This window comes from Pelophylax lessonae, assembly GCF_965119305.1.
Source record: "Pelophylax lessonae genome assembly, chromosome: 1".
Taxonomy (NCBI): domain Eukaryota; kingdom Metazoa; phylum Chordata; class Amphibia; order Anura; family Ranidae; genus Pelophylax; species Pelophylax lessonae.
The window spans coordinates 805,107,667-805,126,999 of NC_138768.1; the positions used below are offsets into that span (position 1 = coordinate 805,107,667).

Here is a 19,333-nt window from a genome sequence, read left to right on the forward strand (position 1 = left end):
CCGCAGGTTGGACATGCCTGGTATAATCCTTGTCAGATTTTTTTTTTTTTTTTCCCACTATTTGTGTCCAATTGCAGAGATTTCACTTCACTTTCTGTCCCAGAGCCAAAACAGGAAGTGAGAGAAATCCCTGCAAAAGAAAAGAATTCCTTGGGGACCACCAGGTCACCAGAACTCGTGTCACCATTGGAAGATTTCCCTTATATTACTTTTCTGGAGACAACCCAAAATTTTAGATTTTCTTTCACTTTCAATGATAATGGTAAACAGGACAAACAGAAAGGATGAATCTCCTTAGCGGGGACACAGTTAGCAATTAAAACCCGACAAGTGTTCTAATCCATCTCCACTCTAACCAAAACTTAACAAAAAAAAAAAGTTTTGCCTTTAGATATATTTTAAACTACTCATAAAAAAAAGAAAGAAAGAAAAGAAAAAACAGATTACAAATCAAATGAATGAAATAAAATGAAGATTATATTTATTTAGGTGTAAGGATATTTAAGAGTATTCAGTTATATGATGAATAACATGTAAAAAATAAATCAGACGCCAATATTACATTATTACACCCCCAGGGTATTACATGATTTTGTACATTAATCTTGAGCCTCATCCAAGACTCCCATATAATACACAGCACATCAAGTCTGCCCTCTATTGAAGCTGACAGATCTTGGTCATTTGGACTTGGACAGTTCAAAGAGAAAGAGGAAGATAGCCAGCCTTTAGCTTTAGATGAGATTTCAGATATCTAAGCCAATTATTTTCAACATTAATGTAAAGTGAGGCAGCTCATCTTCTGACCCTTATTAACCCCCTTCGTGCCAACCATACACAAATATGTGGCCCCACTGAACTGGGCTTTTTCCCTTTGGGCCGCATATTTCCCTTGGTGCTGGGAGTGCACCACACGTCGCGGTCCCAGCACAGAGACCGGGGTCTCACCGAGAGCCCCGTTCTAACGATCAGGACCTGGAGCGTTTGATTCAGAGTCACCTGATCGCTGTGATAGCCTCTGATTGGCTATCACAGTGATCAGTCACTAAAGCCCGCCCTCCGCCGTTTTCTGATGAGACAGATACATTATATGAATTTTCTGGAGAGGATTTGTCTTTTTTTTTTAATTAGTATCAGTATCAGTGTGTTAGGCAGGATAAGAAAAAAAAAAAAACAACAACTAACATACACATATGTGGTATCGCTGCAATCATGGGGGCAGGAGAGTTTATGTTAGGTTGTTCTTTGGTGGTAGGTTATGGTAGTAGCAAGAAATACAGTTATTTTGGGCCAGTTTTCCTTAGGGGGAAAAAAAAAAAAAAAGGAGTTACCCATTACCATTTACCACCAAATGAAAGCCCAATTTGTCCTGAAAAAATCAAGGTATTATCCACCTGGATGCACAATGTAGTTGTGCTGATATGTACGGTTTTACTAACGTGTCAAAGTTGCAAAATTGGACTTGGGCATTAAGATTTGTTTTACCCTTAGGCGCAAAGGTGTTAATGTTAAAGAGCTGTTTTTAGCATATGAAACTGCTTGTGAGAGGTAATACTTTGATGTACAGGTCCCTCTCAAAAAATTAGCATATTGTGATAAAGTTCATTATTTTCTGTAATGTACTGATAAACATTAGACTTTCATATATTTTAGATTCATTACACACAATTGAAGTAGTGCAAGCCTTTTATTGTTTTAATATTGATGATTTTGGCATACAGCTCATGAAAAACTAAAATTCCTATCTCAAAAAATTAGCATATAATGAAAAGGTTCTCTAAACGAACTATTAAAGCGGAGTTTCGGGCACAGATGTCATTTTTTAATGAACATACCCCCGGGACAGTCAGGGCTAGCACATTCCACAATGGCTAGCCTCTGATCTGTCCGGGTTCGCACTTACCTTTTAGAAGAAATACTTACTTATAAAATTTCTTCCACAGCGTTTCCATCTCTCTTGTGGGCAGCTGAAGCCGGCGCGGTCCTCTTCTGCGTCTTCTTCCGCGTCTTCTTCTCCCAGAATGCGCCGCACCGGCCCCTTTCGTCACTTCCGGCGCGGCATTCCTAAACAGCTTCTGGGCATGCCCAGAAGCTGTTTAGCAGGGGAATGCGGCGTAACCCGGAAGTGACGAGCGGGGCCGGTGCCGTCGCATTGATTCCTGGGAGCGATGACGTTTAGCTCCCAGGAATCATCCCAGCGCAGGAAGTGACGGGGTGAGCCGCGGCTCCGAGGGAGGAAGTACCCTGAGGTGAGTATTTACGATCGTCAATTACAGGTGACCGGACCCTGAGGAAGATTGTGGAGAAGGACCGATTCCAGACCTTGGGGGACCTGCGGAAGCAGTGGACTGAGTCTGGAGTAGAAACATCTAGAGCCACCGTGTACAGGCGTGTGCAGGAAATGGGCTAAAGGTGCCGCATTCCCCAGGTCAAGCCACTTTTGAACCAGAAACAGCGGCAGAAGCGCCTGACCTGGGCTACACAGAAGCAGCACTGGACTGTTGCTCAGTGGTCCAAAGTACTTTTTTCGGATGAAAGCAAATTTTGCATGTCATTCGGAAATCAAGGTGCCAGAGTCTGGAGGAAGACTGGGGAGAGGGAAATGCCAAAATGCCTGAAGTCCAGTGTCAAGTACCCACAGTCAGTGATGGTCTGGGGTGCCATGTCAGGTGTTGGTCCACTGTGTTTTATCAAGGGCAGGGTCAATGCAGCTAGCTATCAGGAGATTTTGGAGCACTTCATGCTTCCATCTGCTGAAAAGCTTTATGGAGATGAAGATTTCATTTTTCAGCACGACCTGGCACCTGCTCACAGTGCCAAAACCACTGGTAAATGGTTTACTGACCATGGTATTACTGTGCTCAATTGGCCTGCCAACTCTCCTGACCTGAACCCCATAGAGAATCTGTGGGATGTTGTGAAGAGAAAGTTGAGAGACGCAAGACCCAACACTCTGGATGAGCTCAAGGCCGCTATCGGAGCATCCTGGGCCTCTATAACACCTCAGCAGTGCCGCAGGCTGATTGGCTCCATGCCACGCCGCATTGAAGCAGTCATTTCTGCAAAAGGATTCCCGACCAAGTATTGAGTGCATAACTGAACATAATTATTTGAAGGTTGACTTTTTTTGGTATTAAAAACACTTTTTTTTTATTGGTCGGATGAAATATGCAAATATTTTGAGATAGGAATTTTGGTTTTTCATGAGCTGTATGCCACAATCATCAATATTAAAACAATAAAAGGCTTGCACTACTTCAGTTGTGTGTAATTAATCTAAAATATATGAAAGTCTAATGTTTATCAGTACATTACAGAAAATAATGAACTTTATCACAATATGCTAATTTTTTGAGAGGGAACTGTATGTGGATCAGCCACCCCTTTTATCTCAACATACTGCTAAAACACACTTTAATGCAGGTCTACATGCAAGCAAAGGCTGAAAGTCTATTTAAAAAAATAAAAACTACCTTGATTTCGTGGTCATTTGCAAAGTTTCCAAAAGCAGACATTATTTTTGGAATAGCAGCAGCAAGGGTTTCTTGTACCGACTCTTCCTGGCGCTTACATATTTTTGTGAGACAAGGAAGCAAGTTCACCAAGTATGGCCTGGCAAAAACAAGAAGAGGAGACTTATGAAGACAGCGATGCAGAAGAAAGGGTTGAAAAGCTAAAACAAGTTCTCTACTACACACAGCTTACATCTTATGCCACTCTGCTTACTCAAAACATGTTAACTACTAAAGGCACCGAAACCTTTTTCAAACACAAGATACAGGGCAGGCACATACATTTAAAAAAAAAAAAAACGCCACACACAAAAAATTTTTTACTTGGGTGTATGATTTATTAGATCAGCGAATCTGCACATTGCAGCTTTCTCAGCTTCAAACATGACATGCTGTATCATTTTCCGCTGCGCTGTGTAGCCAAGTACTGTGACATCTCCAACATTGACTACCCCTTTCAGCCGCTGTTGCACAGTTTAGTTGGGTGGCAGGAAGACAGTAAATCCTTTTGTTTTTAACGGCCTTCTGGCCACCCATGTGAACGAGGCTTTAGGACTCATTGATACATTGTGTGGAGGTCTATATTTTTCTGCAAATGCAAAATATCCACAAGGGCACAGAAAATGCAATTATTTTCTATGTGCCCTATTCACATCACAATACTGGTGTAATATGCAGTGTGGAAAAATGCAGACATGCTACATCTTTCCTTGGTACAAAACAAATGGAACAGCAACCTTTGCAGCAAGGAACACATGGAAGGGAGATGCATGTCAAGCAAAAGAAAACTCCCAGCTCAACTTACCGACCAGCCTGCAACCAACCAAGTTATCCTGTCTAACAATATGCGTTAAAAACATAGGTACATAGCACAATGGCAGCAAAGGCGTCCAATGAGCCTCATAACCAGTATTCCAACAGTACAAACAAATGGTTGCTGCTCCCACTATAACTGATGTTTGCAACAAGGAAGTGGGACGCATGTTAAACAAAAACAAAAGATAATTTCCAGTTCAGCTTACCGACTGGGAAATTTTATTTGTTTGACAGGCATCGCCCTTCCATGTGCTCCTTGCTGCACAGGCCAGTGATAGGGGGGTGGGGGCGGGGTCAGTGGCCATTTATTTGTACTATTAGAATACAGGTGAGGGGGATGCACCTCACACCTTTGCTGCCATTGAGCTATGTTGCAGGGTGTTCAGTGCACCCCTCTGTGCCTTTGAGGGGTGGGCTTTCTCCAGTCTCACCTGCCGGCTATATACCCATTATAATGCCCATTATAATGCATGTGCTTACACTGTGGAGTATAGTTAGGACTGCAGATAATACTTGGGTGCCATGAAGTGGCTCTGAAGCTTATGCATGTATTTGCAAATGTGTGCAAACTAAACCCTGTTTTTAACACGCACTGTTAGACATCCTTTCTTGGTACACTAACTGGAAGGGCACCACAATAAAAAATAAATAAAATAAGGTACCTGGCGTTGCAAAACACAATGCACCACTGGTCCCTGCAGATACCAGCCAAATAGTTTTAGCATGTGGCTATTGTGAACATACCCTAAGGAATACGGTCATTAGAAAACTATAGAAAAAGGCTTCTATACTCTTCCTAAGATGTGGCAGTAGGTACCAATAGGTACATAAATATTGGGCGAGCACCAACATTTGTTGTGGGGAGGTGCACTGAGGCCCTACAAACACTCCATCCTCAGTGCAGCTGAGCTCCCAGACAGCGCTGTGGTTGAGTTTTGTAGCTGGGTGTGCACAGCCTGATGGTTATTTAGAGACAGTAGTTCTCCATTAGATCCGCTCCCCTTGTGATTGACACCAGGCAGTGGGCAGATTCCATAGCGGATATACAGCCTGCTATTCACTATAGAATCCACCCCCACTGGCTGCTGTCAAACACAAGGAGAGAGCAGATCTGATGAGAAAATATTCCTTCAGCATCCCCATCATCTTTACCCCACTGTCGACATTACTTGGTAGCTATTAGTCTGTTGGCTGTGAAGCCGACCGCATCCTTGACAACCAGTGACAAGTGGAGAGGGTAGAGGTGGCAAACAAGCTGCTTTACCTACAACCTGGGGGTAAAATCTTTTTTGCCATAGCAATCCCTTTTGCAAAGTAAGAACTACCTGAATCTAGTACAGGACCTTACCACAAGGAAAATGTTCTATGTTCTTTATTGATTTGCAGAAGCTTGTTTTCTATCTTTAGGGCAGTAGAAAACATTTCACTGCCTCAACACGTGGTCATGGTAAGGTATCCTCTTTAATACTCATTCATTGAGTTAACATTAGTTAATTGAGCTTTACAAGGAAAGCACCTCCTATTCTTACAATCCTCCTGCTTGCGCCCTTCTATCGAGGCGTATTTTCTCACCTGCACTTCTGAGGTCGAACAAGGTGTGCCAGTTCAGCAAACCTCCAGAGGGCAGCTCTGAGGCTCCGCGGGGCACCATTCTATAATCAGAATTCAATAAACATCAGTAACAGATATAAAACACGAGAAAAATTTGCTATAATTTTTTTTTCCCCCCAATATAGTGTCTTTCCTGTGCAATGTTAAGTACACAGCCATCATCCGAATCCCAAAAAAGTATGCCTACATATGTTGTAACTTTTTATAAAGCTAATCAAAAGTAGCTATGAATGGGAAAGGTCCAGACACCATATGTAGTTTTTATCAGAATAAGAAAGATAAATTGATTGGAGTGTCTTTGCCAACATACGGATATCATGATGGGGAACCACTTTTATTCGTTTGTGGGGATCAAATCTGTAAGTGAAAGGCAGGTTTGAGAACTAGCAGCCACACAAAGTGTTGGAGGGTAGCTATCAAAGGGAGGATGCTTATGAACATTATCTTCGCATGGGGCATCATACTGAGGAATGTGTATATACAGACAGTGGACAAGATGACGTTAACAGTACAAAATGCCATTTTCCTTAAAAAAATCGGTTTCAGGACTTCACTATCAAAAACTCAAGCAAATGCCTACAAAAGAAAAAATACAAAAAATAAAAATAAACAATTCCAAAATCCTTTTTTTGCCCCCCCCCCCCCCCCAAGATATATGCAGACAGCTTCTGTAAAACTTGAAACAGCCTTGAAGAATTAAAAAAAAAAAAAAAACCCTTGACGCAGCCCACATTTAAAACGTATTAAAAAGGTAGATCTGAACCCAAGCTAGACTCCATAAACCCTTATGGGTTTCCCAGGCCTGTCAGGGTGAATGGGGCAGGCTTTTTTTTTTTCTTGCACTGCATAATAAAAAAAAAAATTAAAAAAAATAGTTTTATGTTACTATGCTGTTACAATTACCAAATAGAGACACGCTATTATATTACCATAGGAACAACCTATCCGGGGGGAAAGGGAGTACATGTATACAGTGCAGGCACCTAGAAGTGTACATATAGTCACTATTTATGTACTGACAACTGCACTTAAAAAGTACAGCCATACCTTTTCTTTTGGAGTGCAAGAACCAGAAATACTGCGTTTGGGGCATATATCCCTGAAAGCAAAAAACCTTAAATGCAAGTACTATACAGCATCCAGTAACATTATATTTCCGCCGGTTATAGATTTTGACAGGCTGATATCAACAGGGCTGGACACACCACCTGTGCATCCCAGGTACCTGAAAACACTGGGAATTGATGCCGATGGGCCAAACGATACATGTATATGTAGCCTAACAAGGGATACCCCTTCACCTTAGAAAGATCTCCTCTTACATCCTGCTATGACAGGGAATAAAGGAAAATCTCCCCCAATAAGGAAAAAAAAAAAGCTTTACATTCACTTTAAATATAAGAACACTTCTGTTAAAAATAAAGTAAAATCATGATTCTAAATAGAAATATTATTGCCACTTTAAAATGGAAAAACTGGATTTGCACTCCCCTAATAAAGACGATTCAATTATAATGAATATATTTATCAAAAGTCAAGTCAAAATATCATCTATTTAAAAATAAAATATCGACCAGGATTTCTTTGCTCTAGAGCAGGTTTGTAAACAGTGATCTCTTTCTTGGCTGCCATGGCAGACAAATGACGTCTGTTTTTGCTTATGACTACACATTTGTCCAAAATCAAACTTTACAATGACTAAGCGGGCACTGCTAGACTTTCTGGTGCCTGGCACAGTGGAATGGGCATACCATTACACTAAGTATCCGAAAACTGCAACCATTCACTGTTTACATCAAACACCATTAAGGGATTCATTAGAAAAAAATAAATCATTAATGTAAATTTGCTAAAAGGAAAAAAAAGAAATTACTGACAGCCTCACCTAATACATAAATACAAACAGTTGGCGGATTCCTGCGTACAATAAACATTGCCCAGAAGGACCCACTGTAGCTGTATCTAGTCTGACTCCACAGTAATATACAGAAAACACCAGTTTAAAGTGCAAGTTCACCTAAAAGGGAAATTGACTTTAGGTTTGCGTTCGGTTTAAATCTCTCCAGGGACTTTAGCATTTAAAAAGTGCATCTAAGCCCAAGAGCAAAAAAATTATATATACAGTTCACCACTCCTTAGACGACAAATTTTTTGGGCTCCCCCCCCCCTTTTGTTTTTACTTGATGATCCTGACAATATTAACACCTTTACTGTCCTAGGTTGACCACGCTCACCCAATTTACTTTAACTATGAATAGGTACCATTGTCACCCTAGGATAGGACTACGAACTCTTCCAACTCTCCTATTCTCCACAACATTGTGGGGGGAGGGGATACATTGTGGGGGATTCACATAGGGGTCATTAAACTGGGGAGATTCACAATGGAGAGATTGCATTTGGGGTATTACACTTGAAGGATAACACTGAGGGCGAATTTACATAGGGTAGAGTACACGGGTGGGTTACACTGGGGGCTGCTTTTCTACTAGGTGGATTTACACTGGGGGCTGCTTTTCCACTAGGTGGATTTACACTGGGGGCTGCTTTTCCACTAGGTTGATTGCACTGAGGGGGGATGTTAAATCTTGAAAGAACGAATGACTAGGAAAACGCTTTTCATTTTCATATATTAAGTTGTAAGAGTGTTAAAAGAAAAGCAGGGGCACAGAAGGACTCAGTTGGATGGCCAGTGGGGAACGTTGGTGCTAGACCCCAGGGGGCCCAGGCCTTAAGCTGCGTAAGGAACCCCAAAATGTCTGAAGGCTGCACTGTTTGTGATACACAGAGAGAGAGAGCTGGGAACAAAGTAACTGATAAAAGTGCATGATAGGCAGGGAGCGCAGGAAGTTATTAGCACACAGGATTTCTGAAAGGATCAACAGTTATTTTTATGGCATTACTCAAAGAGCTAGAAGAAAAAACTCTTTCAATCCCTAGATTTAACAGACCAAAAAAGTGAAGTTCATCGTTTAGGTTTACATACACTTCAAGATCTTTTCTTGTACAGAATCAATTCTGAGTGGTCTGACCCCTTTAAGAATAAAAAGCATAGAATGAAATATTTATACTATCCTAACACAGCCTCTAAGAACCCACCTTTTTTATTTCTTTGTACAGTTCAAGTTGTAGCCTTGGAAGGTTTGAATCCATCAAAGCCTGTGAAAGGAAAACATACTGACAATAAAACATCCATCAATAGTTCTAGATCATAATATCAGCACTTCCATGATTTATAGTGCGTTGCCAAAAATGATGCATATGTAATTTTTGGTCTGTTGAGGTGCGTGGGGCAGCTCATTCAATTGTTTAACACACTGCAGTAGACTGGGTTGGTATGAATAGGCCCTGAAAATACAGAACGGAGAAATGTTTTCAAGTAGACCAACTCAAAATGGGGAGATTTGCCATGGTATAAGGAAACATCTGGAAGCATTAATTGTGCCCAAGCAATCCCCTGAAAAATCTATCTCAACCTTTTCAACACAAAGGAACCCTTAAAATATCTTTTTGGTCTCAGGTTGCCCCTGCTAAAAAATAGGATTTTTGTACTCACCGTAAAAACCTTTTCTCTGAGTTTATTGACAGACACAGCTCTATATTCTTTACCACAGGGTATTAGCTGCCCTTTACAGGAGTAGGACTAGGCAGACAACACAAAAGCTTGGCTACGCCCTGTGGGCCGTCCTCAGCTGGCATAATCCCCCTCTCTGCTTAGAGATACTCAGTTTTGTAACAAGCACTAACAGAAGCATAAAAAACTTCTTAGAGGGGTGGGTGCTGTGTCGGTCAATGAACTCAGAGAACAAAAATCATATTTTCTCTTCCGTTCATTGACAGACACAGCTCCCTATTCTTCCCCATAGACGTACCAAAGCAGTGCCAAACATGAGGGGTGGGCATAACAAACCCATGGCTAAAGACAAGCCAATCCAGGTAATAGTAGCTCAACTAGAACAGGAGCCAACCTGAAATACATCTTCAAAAGGGAAAAAAATATGGTCCCCCGGGGTACAATACAGGCTCTCTTCACTTAACGACCAGGTTCTGTTCCAGCGACCAGGTTGTTAAACAAATTGGTTAAACAAGGAGTAGGGCTGAAACAACTAATCGACTAAATCGATAATAATCGATAATTACAATCGTTGTCAACGATTGTCATTATCGATTAGTTGCTCCGTCGATTAGTTGTGCTGCATTCTTGACATTCCCCGATTGTCAGCGAGCTCTGTCTGCTCTGTGAAGCAGCAGTGTGCCCTCTCTGTCTCTCTCACAGCTCGGCACTTCCGTGACCTCCCACCTCCCCCCTCCCTCCTCCTTTCCTCTCTGCCTTCTTGCTGAGTCAGTGAGGGAGTGAGTCATATCGAGCTGAGGGAGAAGCAGCAAAATGTGAGTGCCGAGCTTAGTACTAGTTACAGTGTCCATTCCATGCAATGCAGCCCGCCAAAAAACAGAATTAAAGCTTATCCAGATAAAAGAGTTAATATTCCTTATAAAGTGCAATATTATAATAGAAAAATAAGTGATTATAAACGTCCATATAACACATATAGGGGGTCTTTCTTTGCTCCCTATTTCATATCTATGGCTGACAGGGACGTTTTTATTCACTTATTTTTCTATTGTAATATTGCACCTTATAAGGAATATTAACTCTTATCTAGATAAGCATTTATTATATTATTTACAGTATATAGCAGCTTAATTAAAAAAAAAAAAGTTTTGGTATAAGTGCCGGTTCACACTTGTGCGGTTTGCGAGATCCCATGTAATTCGGAGCGCACTGCTCCCAAATTACATGCGATCTCATGTGCGGATGCGAGTTCAGACATACATGAGGCTTTTTTTGAGCTGCCTCAGAATCAGATCGCACAGTGGTAAGTGGTTCACATTTGTGCGATCCGATTCTGTGCGAACTTGCAGATCGCACTGCAATATGCAATCGCAACTGGGTATGTCGTTAACTTTTAATTTGCACCCCCTGCGTATCGCATATGGCAGTGTGAACTGCCAGATGTGCGGATGCGATGGCCTTAGTGCCGGTTCACATTTGTGCGATGCGGGAACGCTGTGAATATGCAGCGTGTTCCCGCATCGCATCCGCACATCTGGAAGTTCACACTGCCATATGCGATACGCAGGGGGTGCAAATTAAAAGTTAACGACACCCCCAGTTGCGATTGCATATTGCAGTGCGATCTGCAAGCTCGCACAGAATCAGATCGCACAAGTGTGAACCACTTACCACTGTGCGATCCGATTCTGAAGCGGCTCAAAAAAAGCCTCATGTGCGAGTTTGCTGTGGTTGCGCTGCGAATTCAGCCATACAAAGTGTATGGATGAACTCGCATCTGCACATGAGATCGCATGTAATTTAGAAGCAGTGCGCTCCGAATTACATGCGATTTCGCAAACCGCACAAGTGTGAACCGGCACTAACACTCTGTTTGTTCATTATTATTTTAAATAAATGAAAAAAAAAAAGGCATATTGAGTTTTTTTATGATTTTATCCGATTAATCGAAAAAATAATCGGCAACTAATCGATTATTAAAATAATCATTAGTTGCAGCCCTAACAAGGAGCCACAAGTAATCAATATTTTAAGCATTCCTAACTACTGTACTGTATTCTGAAAAAAAAAAAAGGTCTAAAACTCAAAACTCCAACGCAATACAATTGTTTTAATATGCATACTACAGAACACAAAAATATAAACAAAAATCCTGTACTGTACAATACAATGATGTACAGTGCCCAAGAGCTGTCCGAAAGTCTGAGCCCCGGTTCACACTTGTGCGTGTGCGGGGTTCGCATGTAATATCGGAGCGCACTGCTCCGACATTACATGCGATCGGCTGTGCGGTGCGAGTTTAGCCATACAGTTTGTATGGCAAAATTCGCACCGCAGCCGCACCAAACACGCACAGGACCCTTTTTTCTAGCCGCATCAGGATCGGATCGCACAGCGGTTCACACTTGTGCGATCCGATCCTGTGCGAGCTGCACGATCGCACTGCGATATGCGATCAAACTGGGGGTGTCGTTAAGATTACATTGACACCCCCAGCGTATCGCATATGGCAGTGTGAACTGCCGGGGGTGCGTGTGCGATGCGGGAACAGGCTGCGAATTCGCAGCCTTCCCGCATCGCATATATGTGAACCGAGCCTGAGTGGACGTTTAACAGGTAAGTCGTTAAACGAGGAGTGTCTGTATGCCCACCCTTCTATGTACACAGAAATGTATGCATCTTATAGGAATTGAAGTCCTGGGATTCTGGCTCAGGTGTACCGGATGTCCTTCTTTCACTGCATTCTTCACCAACTTCTATTCATTTTGGCCCCCTCACTTCACTATGGAGGCCCCTGAAAACTTTCTTGCGTTACTTTGTATGCTGGACCTCTATATCAAACTTTTGAGCACCTTCTGGCTCACAGTTAGCACTTGGTCTGCATTGCTGTCTGACGATTTTCTATATTCCGATACAGTTATCTCCCTATACTAAACTCCAAAGGATTATTATTCTGGAATTCATTGATCCATTTTTCTTTCCTATGCCTCTGTGTGGGTACTCAAATCTACAAAAACTTTAATAAAAATGGCTTGAAAGAAATAATTTTAAGGGTTTTTTGGGGAACCCATGCAAAAAACAATTCATTGGTGGTCAGTGGGAAAACATGTCCCTTACCTTGGTGGCTCATAGGAACAATGTCCCCCCCAGTGGTCAGGACGTCACTGTTACAGATGGCCAAAAAGATCGGGTCCATGCAAATAAATTTGCCAAAAAGTGTTGACCCTAGAACTATGCAGGCATCAAATGGGAGGTCAGTCTGCCACAGCTCAAGAAACCCCTAAGCAACCTTTGGAGGAACCTTGGGGTTCAATGGAACCCTGGTTGAGAATGGCTGCTGTAATTAAAGCAGCAATGGTTTTATATTACAAGCACTGTCCAGGCTTTCTAAAAGAAGGCAAATAACTTCCAGACGGCAAATAACTTCCAGACACTTTGACAAGATAGAGTATCATACTAGAACTGTTCTGAACACAGATAGAGAGACACAACTGACAAAGTAGAACTTGCATTGAAATCTATAGAGAGGCATACTTTCACCACTTTATTGAGACACTCATCAGCCACCATCCGGACGTCAGATTCTGAATCATCACTGCACAACAGGAAAAGCTCCATGGCGATTCCCAGCAACTTCTGGAACTCGGGAGAATTTCTGCAACAAACATAATGGAAGTAAATCAGTCATAGCACTGCATAGGGGTAGAAGGACAAGCCAACAGTGATATGAACAGCTAACATTCTGACCTCATTTCCTTCCACCTTCCTATATAATGTATATTCTAATCTATAGTACATGCATCTCTCAGTGCTTCTTAATATTTGTGTAGAGAAGTTGTAAACCTTTTGCTGGGCAGAATAGCTAAAAGTAGGAGAATAAAAAGAAACTCTACACCAAAGCTCTTTATAAGGAATTTTCAAGAAAGCTAGAAGTTCCCCGTTCAGTCTTCATATTGAAAACCTTGATTTTTGTAGCCTGTAATGAGGAACAGGGTTGACAGAATAAACCAATGGTCCAAAATCAGAACTCAAGTTTTTAGATTTTTTCTAAAAATGTTTGCACAGCAGTTAATTAAAACAAAAAATGCAGCTTTCACAGCAAAACTCACCTTCCAGCCAATGCTAACCCCTGCAGAAAGTTGACTCATTTCAATCTGTCAGACAATAACTATCAATGAACCCACTTCCTGAGAGCCCAGGCTGTCATTGGCACACCTCTTGGGGGTGCATCACCATGTTAGCCAGGGCTGATAGTAGAATACTACAGAGAGCAGTGCTGACAAAACATCACTCTCCTCTCTGCAGTATTGAAGACCACTAACCGCTGCCACAGGGAGAAAGGGAAGAAGACCCTGTGATGACAGACAGTTAAGATGAAATGTGAGGGAATTGGCAGGGGGAACTCCCAAATGTTAAATGAAGAGTTGGAAATCCATACGAATATATAGTGTATTGGTAGACGGCCTTTTTTTCCCTTAATTTAGGTTGTTTTGGTTAAGCCCAATACATACTGTACTCTTTATTGGTCAGAAGAGCTACTTATTATACAAGTATCTCTTCTGACCAAGAGTAATTTATTGTTACACAATACATTTAGCCTAAAAGATTATTGGGAGGCTGACAGCAGTTCTGTTGCTCAACAACTCAGAGGGTTTAACCTAAAGAGAAGTGAGCATGCAATGCTTTGAAAGAATGTATTTATAATAGAATAAAACAATTAAAAAAAAAAAACACACACACACACACACACACACACACACACACACACACACACACACACACACACACACACCCACCCCCACCCACACACACACCCACCCACACCGTGCCTTGCGAAAGCATTCGGCCCCCTTGAACTTTTCAACCTTTTGCCACATTTCAGGCTTCAAACGTAAAAATATAAAACTGTAATTTTTTGTGAAGAAAAAACAAGTGGGACACAATCATGAAGTGGAACAAAATTTATTGGATATTTCAAACTTTGTTAACAAATAAAAACTGAAATTGGGCGTGCAAAATTATTCAGCCCCTTTACTTTCAGTGCAGCAAACTCTCTCCAGAAGTTCAGTGAGGATCTCTGAATGATCCAATGTTGACCTAAATGACTAATGATGATAAATAGAATCCACCTGTGTGTAATCAAGTCTCCGTATAAATGCACCTGCACTGTGATAGTCTCAGAGGTCCGTTTAAAGCGCAGAGAGCATCATGAAGAACAAGGAACACACCAGGCAGGTCCGAGATACTGTTGTGGAGAAGTTTAAAGCCGGTGTTCCGTGAAAAAACCATACCCGTGAGAAAACCATACCCTCGTCACTTCCGGTGCTGCTACGGAGGGTATGGATTTCTCACGGTACTTACACTTGCCGCCGTTACATTAAAACAGCTCCTCTGACACATCAGTCATCTCCGCTCCTCTCCCTGTCACTTCCCTCATCTCGCCTAATAAATATAAAAGCGGATCACGGAGCCGAGATCGGCGTCATTTTCATCTCATACACCCGCCGCCGCCTTTATATTTATTAGGGGAGATCAGGGAAGTCACAGCGATAGAAGAGGAGATGTTTAATGTTGCAGCCGAACTGTTTTAATTATACCGCCGCAAGTATGACATTTCACACAGTGCCGTGAGTTTTTCCTACCCTCTGAGCATGCGCACTTGTGATCTTCTTTGCTGTTCAGTTACGTCTCCACGGCTCTGAGCATGCGCACTGCTGCGCTGCTCAGCTGTTTCACACAGGAAGTGACGAGGGTATGGTTTCTTCACGGGGTATGGTTTTTTAACGTTACACCGGGTTTGGATACAAAAAGATTTCCCAAGCTTTAAACATCCCAAGGAGCACTGTGCAAGCGATAATATTGAAATGGAAGGAGTATCAGACCACTGCAAATCTACGAAGACCTGGCCGTCCCTCTAAACTTTCAGCTCATACAAGGAGAAGACTGATCAGAGATGCAGCCAAGAGGCCCATGATCACTCTGGATGAACTGCAGACATCTACAGCTGAGGTGGGAGACTCTGTCCATAGGACAACAAATCAGTCGTATACTGCACAAATCTGGCCTTTATGGAAGAGTGGCAAGAAGAAAGCCATTTCTTAAAGATATCCATAAAAAAGTGTCCTTTAAAGTTTGCCACAAGCCACCTGGGAGACACACCAAACATGTGGAAGAAGGTGCTCTGGTCAGATGAAATCAAAATCAAACTTTTTGGCAACAATGCAAAACGTTATGTTTGGCGTAAAAGAAACACCGCTCATCACCCTGAACACACCATCCCCACTGTCAAATATGGTGGTGGCAGCATTATGGTTTGGGCCTGCTTTTCTTCAGCAGGGCGAGGGAAGATGGTTAAAATTGATGGGAAGATGGATGGAGCCAAATACAGGACCATTCTGGAAGAAAACCTGATGGAGTCTGCAAAAGACCTGAGACTGGGACGGAGATTTGTCTTCCAACAAGACATGATCCAAAACATAAAGCAAAATCTACAATGGAATGGTTCACAAATAAACATATCCAGGTGTTAGAATGGCCAAGTCAAAGTCCAGACCTGAATCCAATCGAGAATCTGTGGAAAGAACTGAAAACTGCTGTTCACAAACGCTCTCCATCCAAACTCACTGAGCTCGAGCTGTTTTGCAAGGAGGAATGGGCAAAAATTTCAGTCTCTCGATGTGCAAAACTAATAGAGACATACCACAAGCGACTTATAGCTGTAATCGCAGCAAAAGGTGGCACTACAAAGTATTAACTTAAGGGGGCTGAATAATTTTGCACGCCCAATTTTTCATTTTTTTATTTGTTAAAAAAGTTGGAAATATGGCTGGTGGCCAACTTTAAACGACACTTTTTATGGATATCTTAAAGAAATGGCTTTCTTCTTGCCACTCTTCCATAAAGGCCAGATTTGTGCAGTATACGACTGATTGTTGTCCTATGGACAGAGTCTCCCACCTCAGCTGTAGATCTCTGCAGTTCATCCAGAGTGATCATGGGCCTCTTGGCTGCATCTCTGATCAGTCTTCTCCTTGTATGAGCTGAAAGTTTAGAGGGACGGCCAGGTCTTCGTAGATTTGCAGTGGTCTGATACTCCTTCCATTTCAATATTATCGCTTGCACTGTGCTCCTTGGGATGTTTAAAGCTTGGGAAATCTTTTTGTATCCAAATCCGGCTTTAAACTTCTCCACAACAGTATCTCGGACCTGCCAGGTGTGTTCCTTGTTCTTCATGATGCTCTCTGCGCTTTAAACGTACCTCTGAGACTATCAGTCCCGGTTCACACTAGGGCGACCTGTGAGGCGACCTGGTCGCCTCACAGGTCGCCACAGGTAGCCTCCCATAGGGAAGCTGCGGAACCGTTCTAATAGGAGCGACACAAGTCGCTCCGACCTAGAAAAAGGGTCCGGAGCTTCTTTGGGGCGACCAGGAGGCGACCGCCATAGACTTCAATGTTATGAAGTCCGTAGCGTCGCCCCTATGTGAACGGGGCCTCACAGTGCAGGTGCATTTATACGGAGACTTGATTACACACAGGTGGATTCTATTTATCATCATTAGTCATTTAGGTCAGCATTGGATCATTCAGAGATCCTCACTGAACTTCTGGAGAGTTTGCTGCACTGAAAGTAAAGGGGCTGAATAATTTTGCACACCCAATTTTTCAGTTTTTTTATTTGTTAACAAAGTTTGAAATAGCCAATAAATTTCGTTCCACTTCATGATTGTGTCCCACTTGTTGTTGATTCTTCACAAAAAATTACAGTTTTATATCTTTATGTTTGAAGCCTGAAATGAGGCAAAAGGTCGCAAAGTTCAAGGGGGCCGAATACTTTCGCAAGGCACTGTGTGTGTGTGTGTATATATATACACATATATATATATACATACATACACTTTTTTTTTTTATATATATAGTTCTTATTGGAATTTATTGGCCAAAAGGCATAATGAGTTGCTATAGCAAAGGGTAGAGCTGCATGATTACTCGTTAAACAAGAAAAATTGCGATCTCCTAGCAACACTCATGATAGGCAGAACAGGGGACAGACTGAACAAAGGTAGGAGGTAGGCCAACAAGGAGGAAATAGTGAAGGCAAGAGATGGTTACATTGTACTACCCTAGTAAATGCTTAAAGCGCTGCTCTAAGCTGAAGAGATTAGGTCTCGATCCTCAGGGGAGCGGGGTGTCGGGGGCCAAGTGTACTCATCCAAAAAGTGACAAACATAAATAGAGGGTACGCCACTCTATTGGCCGCCCACGTGGTATTGAAATGAGAAGCGGCCCCTGCCTGTGCTTTTCCACAAAACCACTCTGACACATTTTGCCCTGCACATCAGGGCTTAGTCATAGGAGTACCACCCTTAACTTACTTTGTACACTAGTGAAATATAATCACAAAAGTGGCATCATCTAGTAAGATGCAGACTCCACACTAGGGCTGCACGATATTGGAAAAAAAGTACATTGCGATATTGAGAGAGCCTTCAATTCAGGTCAACAATTACCGGCTGGGACAGCCAGGGTTAATGTTACTGTAAGGATGGGATGAGTATTGCAGCAGCCCTCTTCTGATTGTGTTATACTGCACTGGGACAGCCAGGGTTAATGTTACTGTAGGGATGCTGGGATGGAAATCATGGACATGGAGTATTGCAATGCAGGCAGCAGCACAGTCTTCTTCTTATTATAATTGCAGTCAGATACAGCCAGGGCTGGCCAGGGTTAATAATGGTATATATTTATCAGGCAGCACTATTGACACTCAGTGACAGTCAGTGTACTGTGAATGACAATCTGGATTAGGCAGCCTCAGCCTGACTCGACAATCATCCGTCCAGACTCCAACCCACACGTTCAGTGGAGTCTGCTGCCCTGCAGCTAGTTCTCTTGACCGGCGGCACAGCGAACCAATCACGCCGTGAGTAGCGGCACAGAGCAAACCAATCAGGTGTGCAGGCAGTGGCACGCGTGATTGGTTAGCTGTGCAGCTACTCACGGCGCGCTGCTCACCGCTGGCGCTGAACTGTGAGTCCGAGTCCCGACCGACTTCTCCCTGCCGCTGAACTGTGAGTCCTCTCCCCGCCGACTTCTCCCTGCCTAATTAATATGGCATCCTCGGCGATGCGAATATCGCCCACCTCTGCTGCACGATAGTCGATAGCACATCGACTATCGTTCAGCCCTACTCCACACATAGCTGAATTTTTAGTCAGATCTGAGAAATCATCATCAGTCTGGTGAAGTTCTACAAATTGTTGTAGACCCTAGTGGGCCAGATCTAAGAATACATGTACACTGTGTGCACAATTATTAGGCAAGTTGGATTTTTGAGGATTAATTTCATTATGGAACAACTACAGTGCTCTCGGTCAATCCACAATTTTAATAAAGCTCAAACCTGAATATTTAGGAAAGTAAAAGTGAGGTCTTGGTTTTCTTAGGAGAATATCTGTGTGCGCCCAATTACTGGGCAACATGCAGCTGGTAAACGGACGTTTAGGAGCATTTGGGCGTTTTTTGATTTTTTTTTTTTTTTTAGCAGCGCCTTAACTCTACTCAGTGTTATCATCTGGGTACATGTACACTCAGGCGTTTAGAAGCAGTAGAGGTTAGAAGCATTTTTGTTCTTGTTTTTTTAAACCAAAAATTTGCGCTCAAGGGCATTTGAAACACCAAACGCTTGTAACAGCGTTTAAACGCGATAAGTCCTAATTAAAAGCATTTTCGTTTAGACAGAGAGAGAGACAGAGACATTTTTTTTCCTGCAATGGGAGGGGTCTACTTATCTGTAAAATACGCTTCTAAAACCTTAACGC

At 42.4% G+C, this 19,333-nt stretch overlaps 1 protein-coding gene across 1 annotated transcript in view; it reads right to left on the minus strand.

Moving 5' to 3' along the window:
• Positions 1 to 19,333, minus strand: part of HTT (huntingtin) — a 427,987-nt gene that overhangs the window by 334,189 nt on the left and 74,465 nt on the right. The window contains exons 3-6 of the mRNA XM_082256463.1: positions 13,048 to 13,168; positions 9,039 to 9,098; positions 5,901 to 5,980; positions 3,474 to 3,612 (exon numbers count right to left, since the gene is read on the minus strand). Coding sequence (XP_082112589.1) covers positions 3,474 to 3,612; positions 5,901 to 5,980; positions 9,039 to 9,098; positions 13,048 to 13,168 — 400 coding nt within the window. The remainder of the gene's footprint in view (positions 1 to 3,473; positions 3,613 to 5,900; positions 5,981 to 9,038; positions 9,099 to 13,047; positions 13,169 to 19,333) is intronic.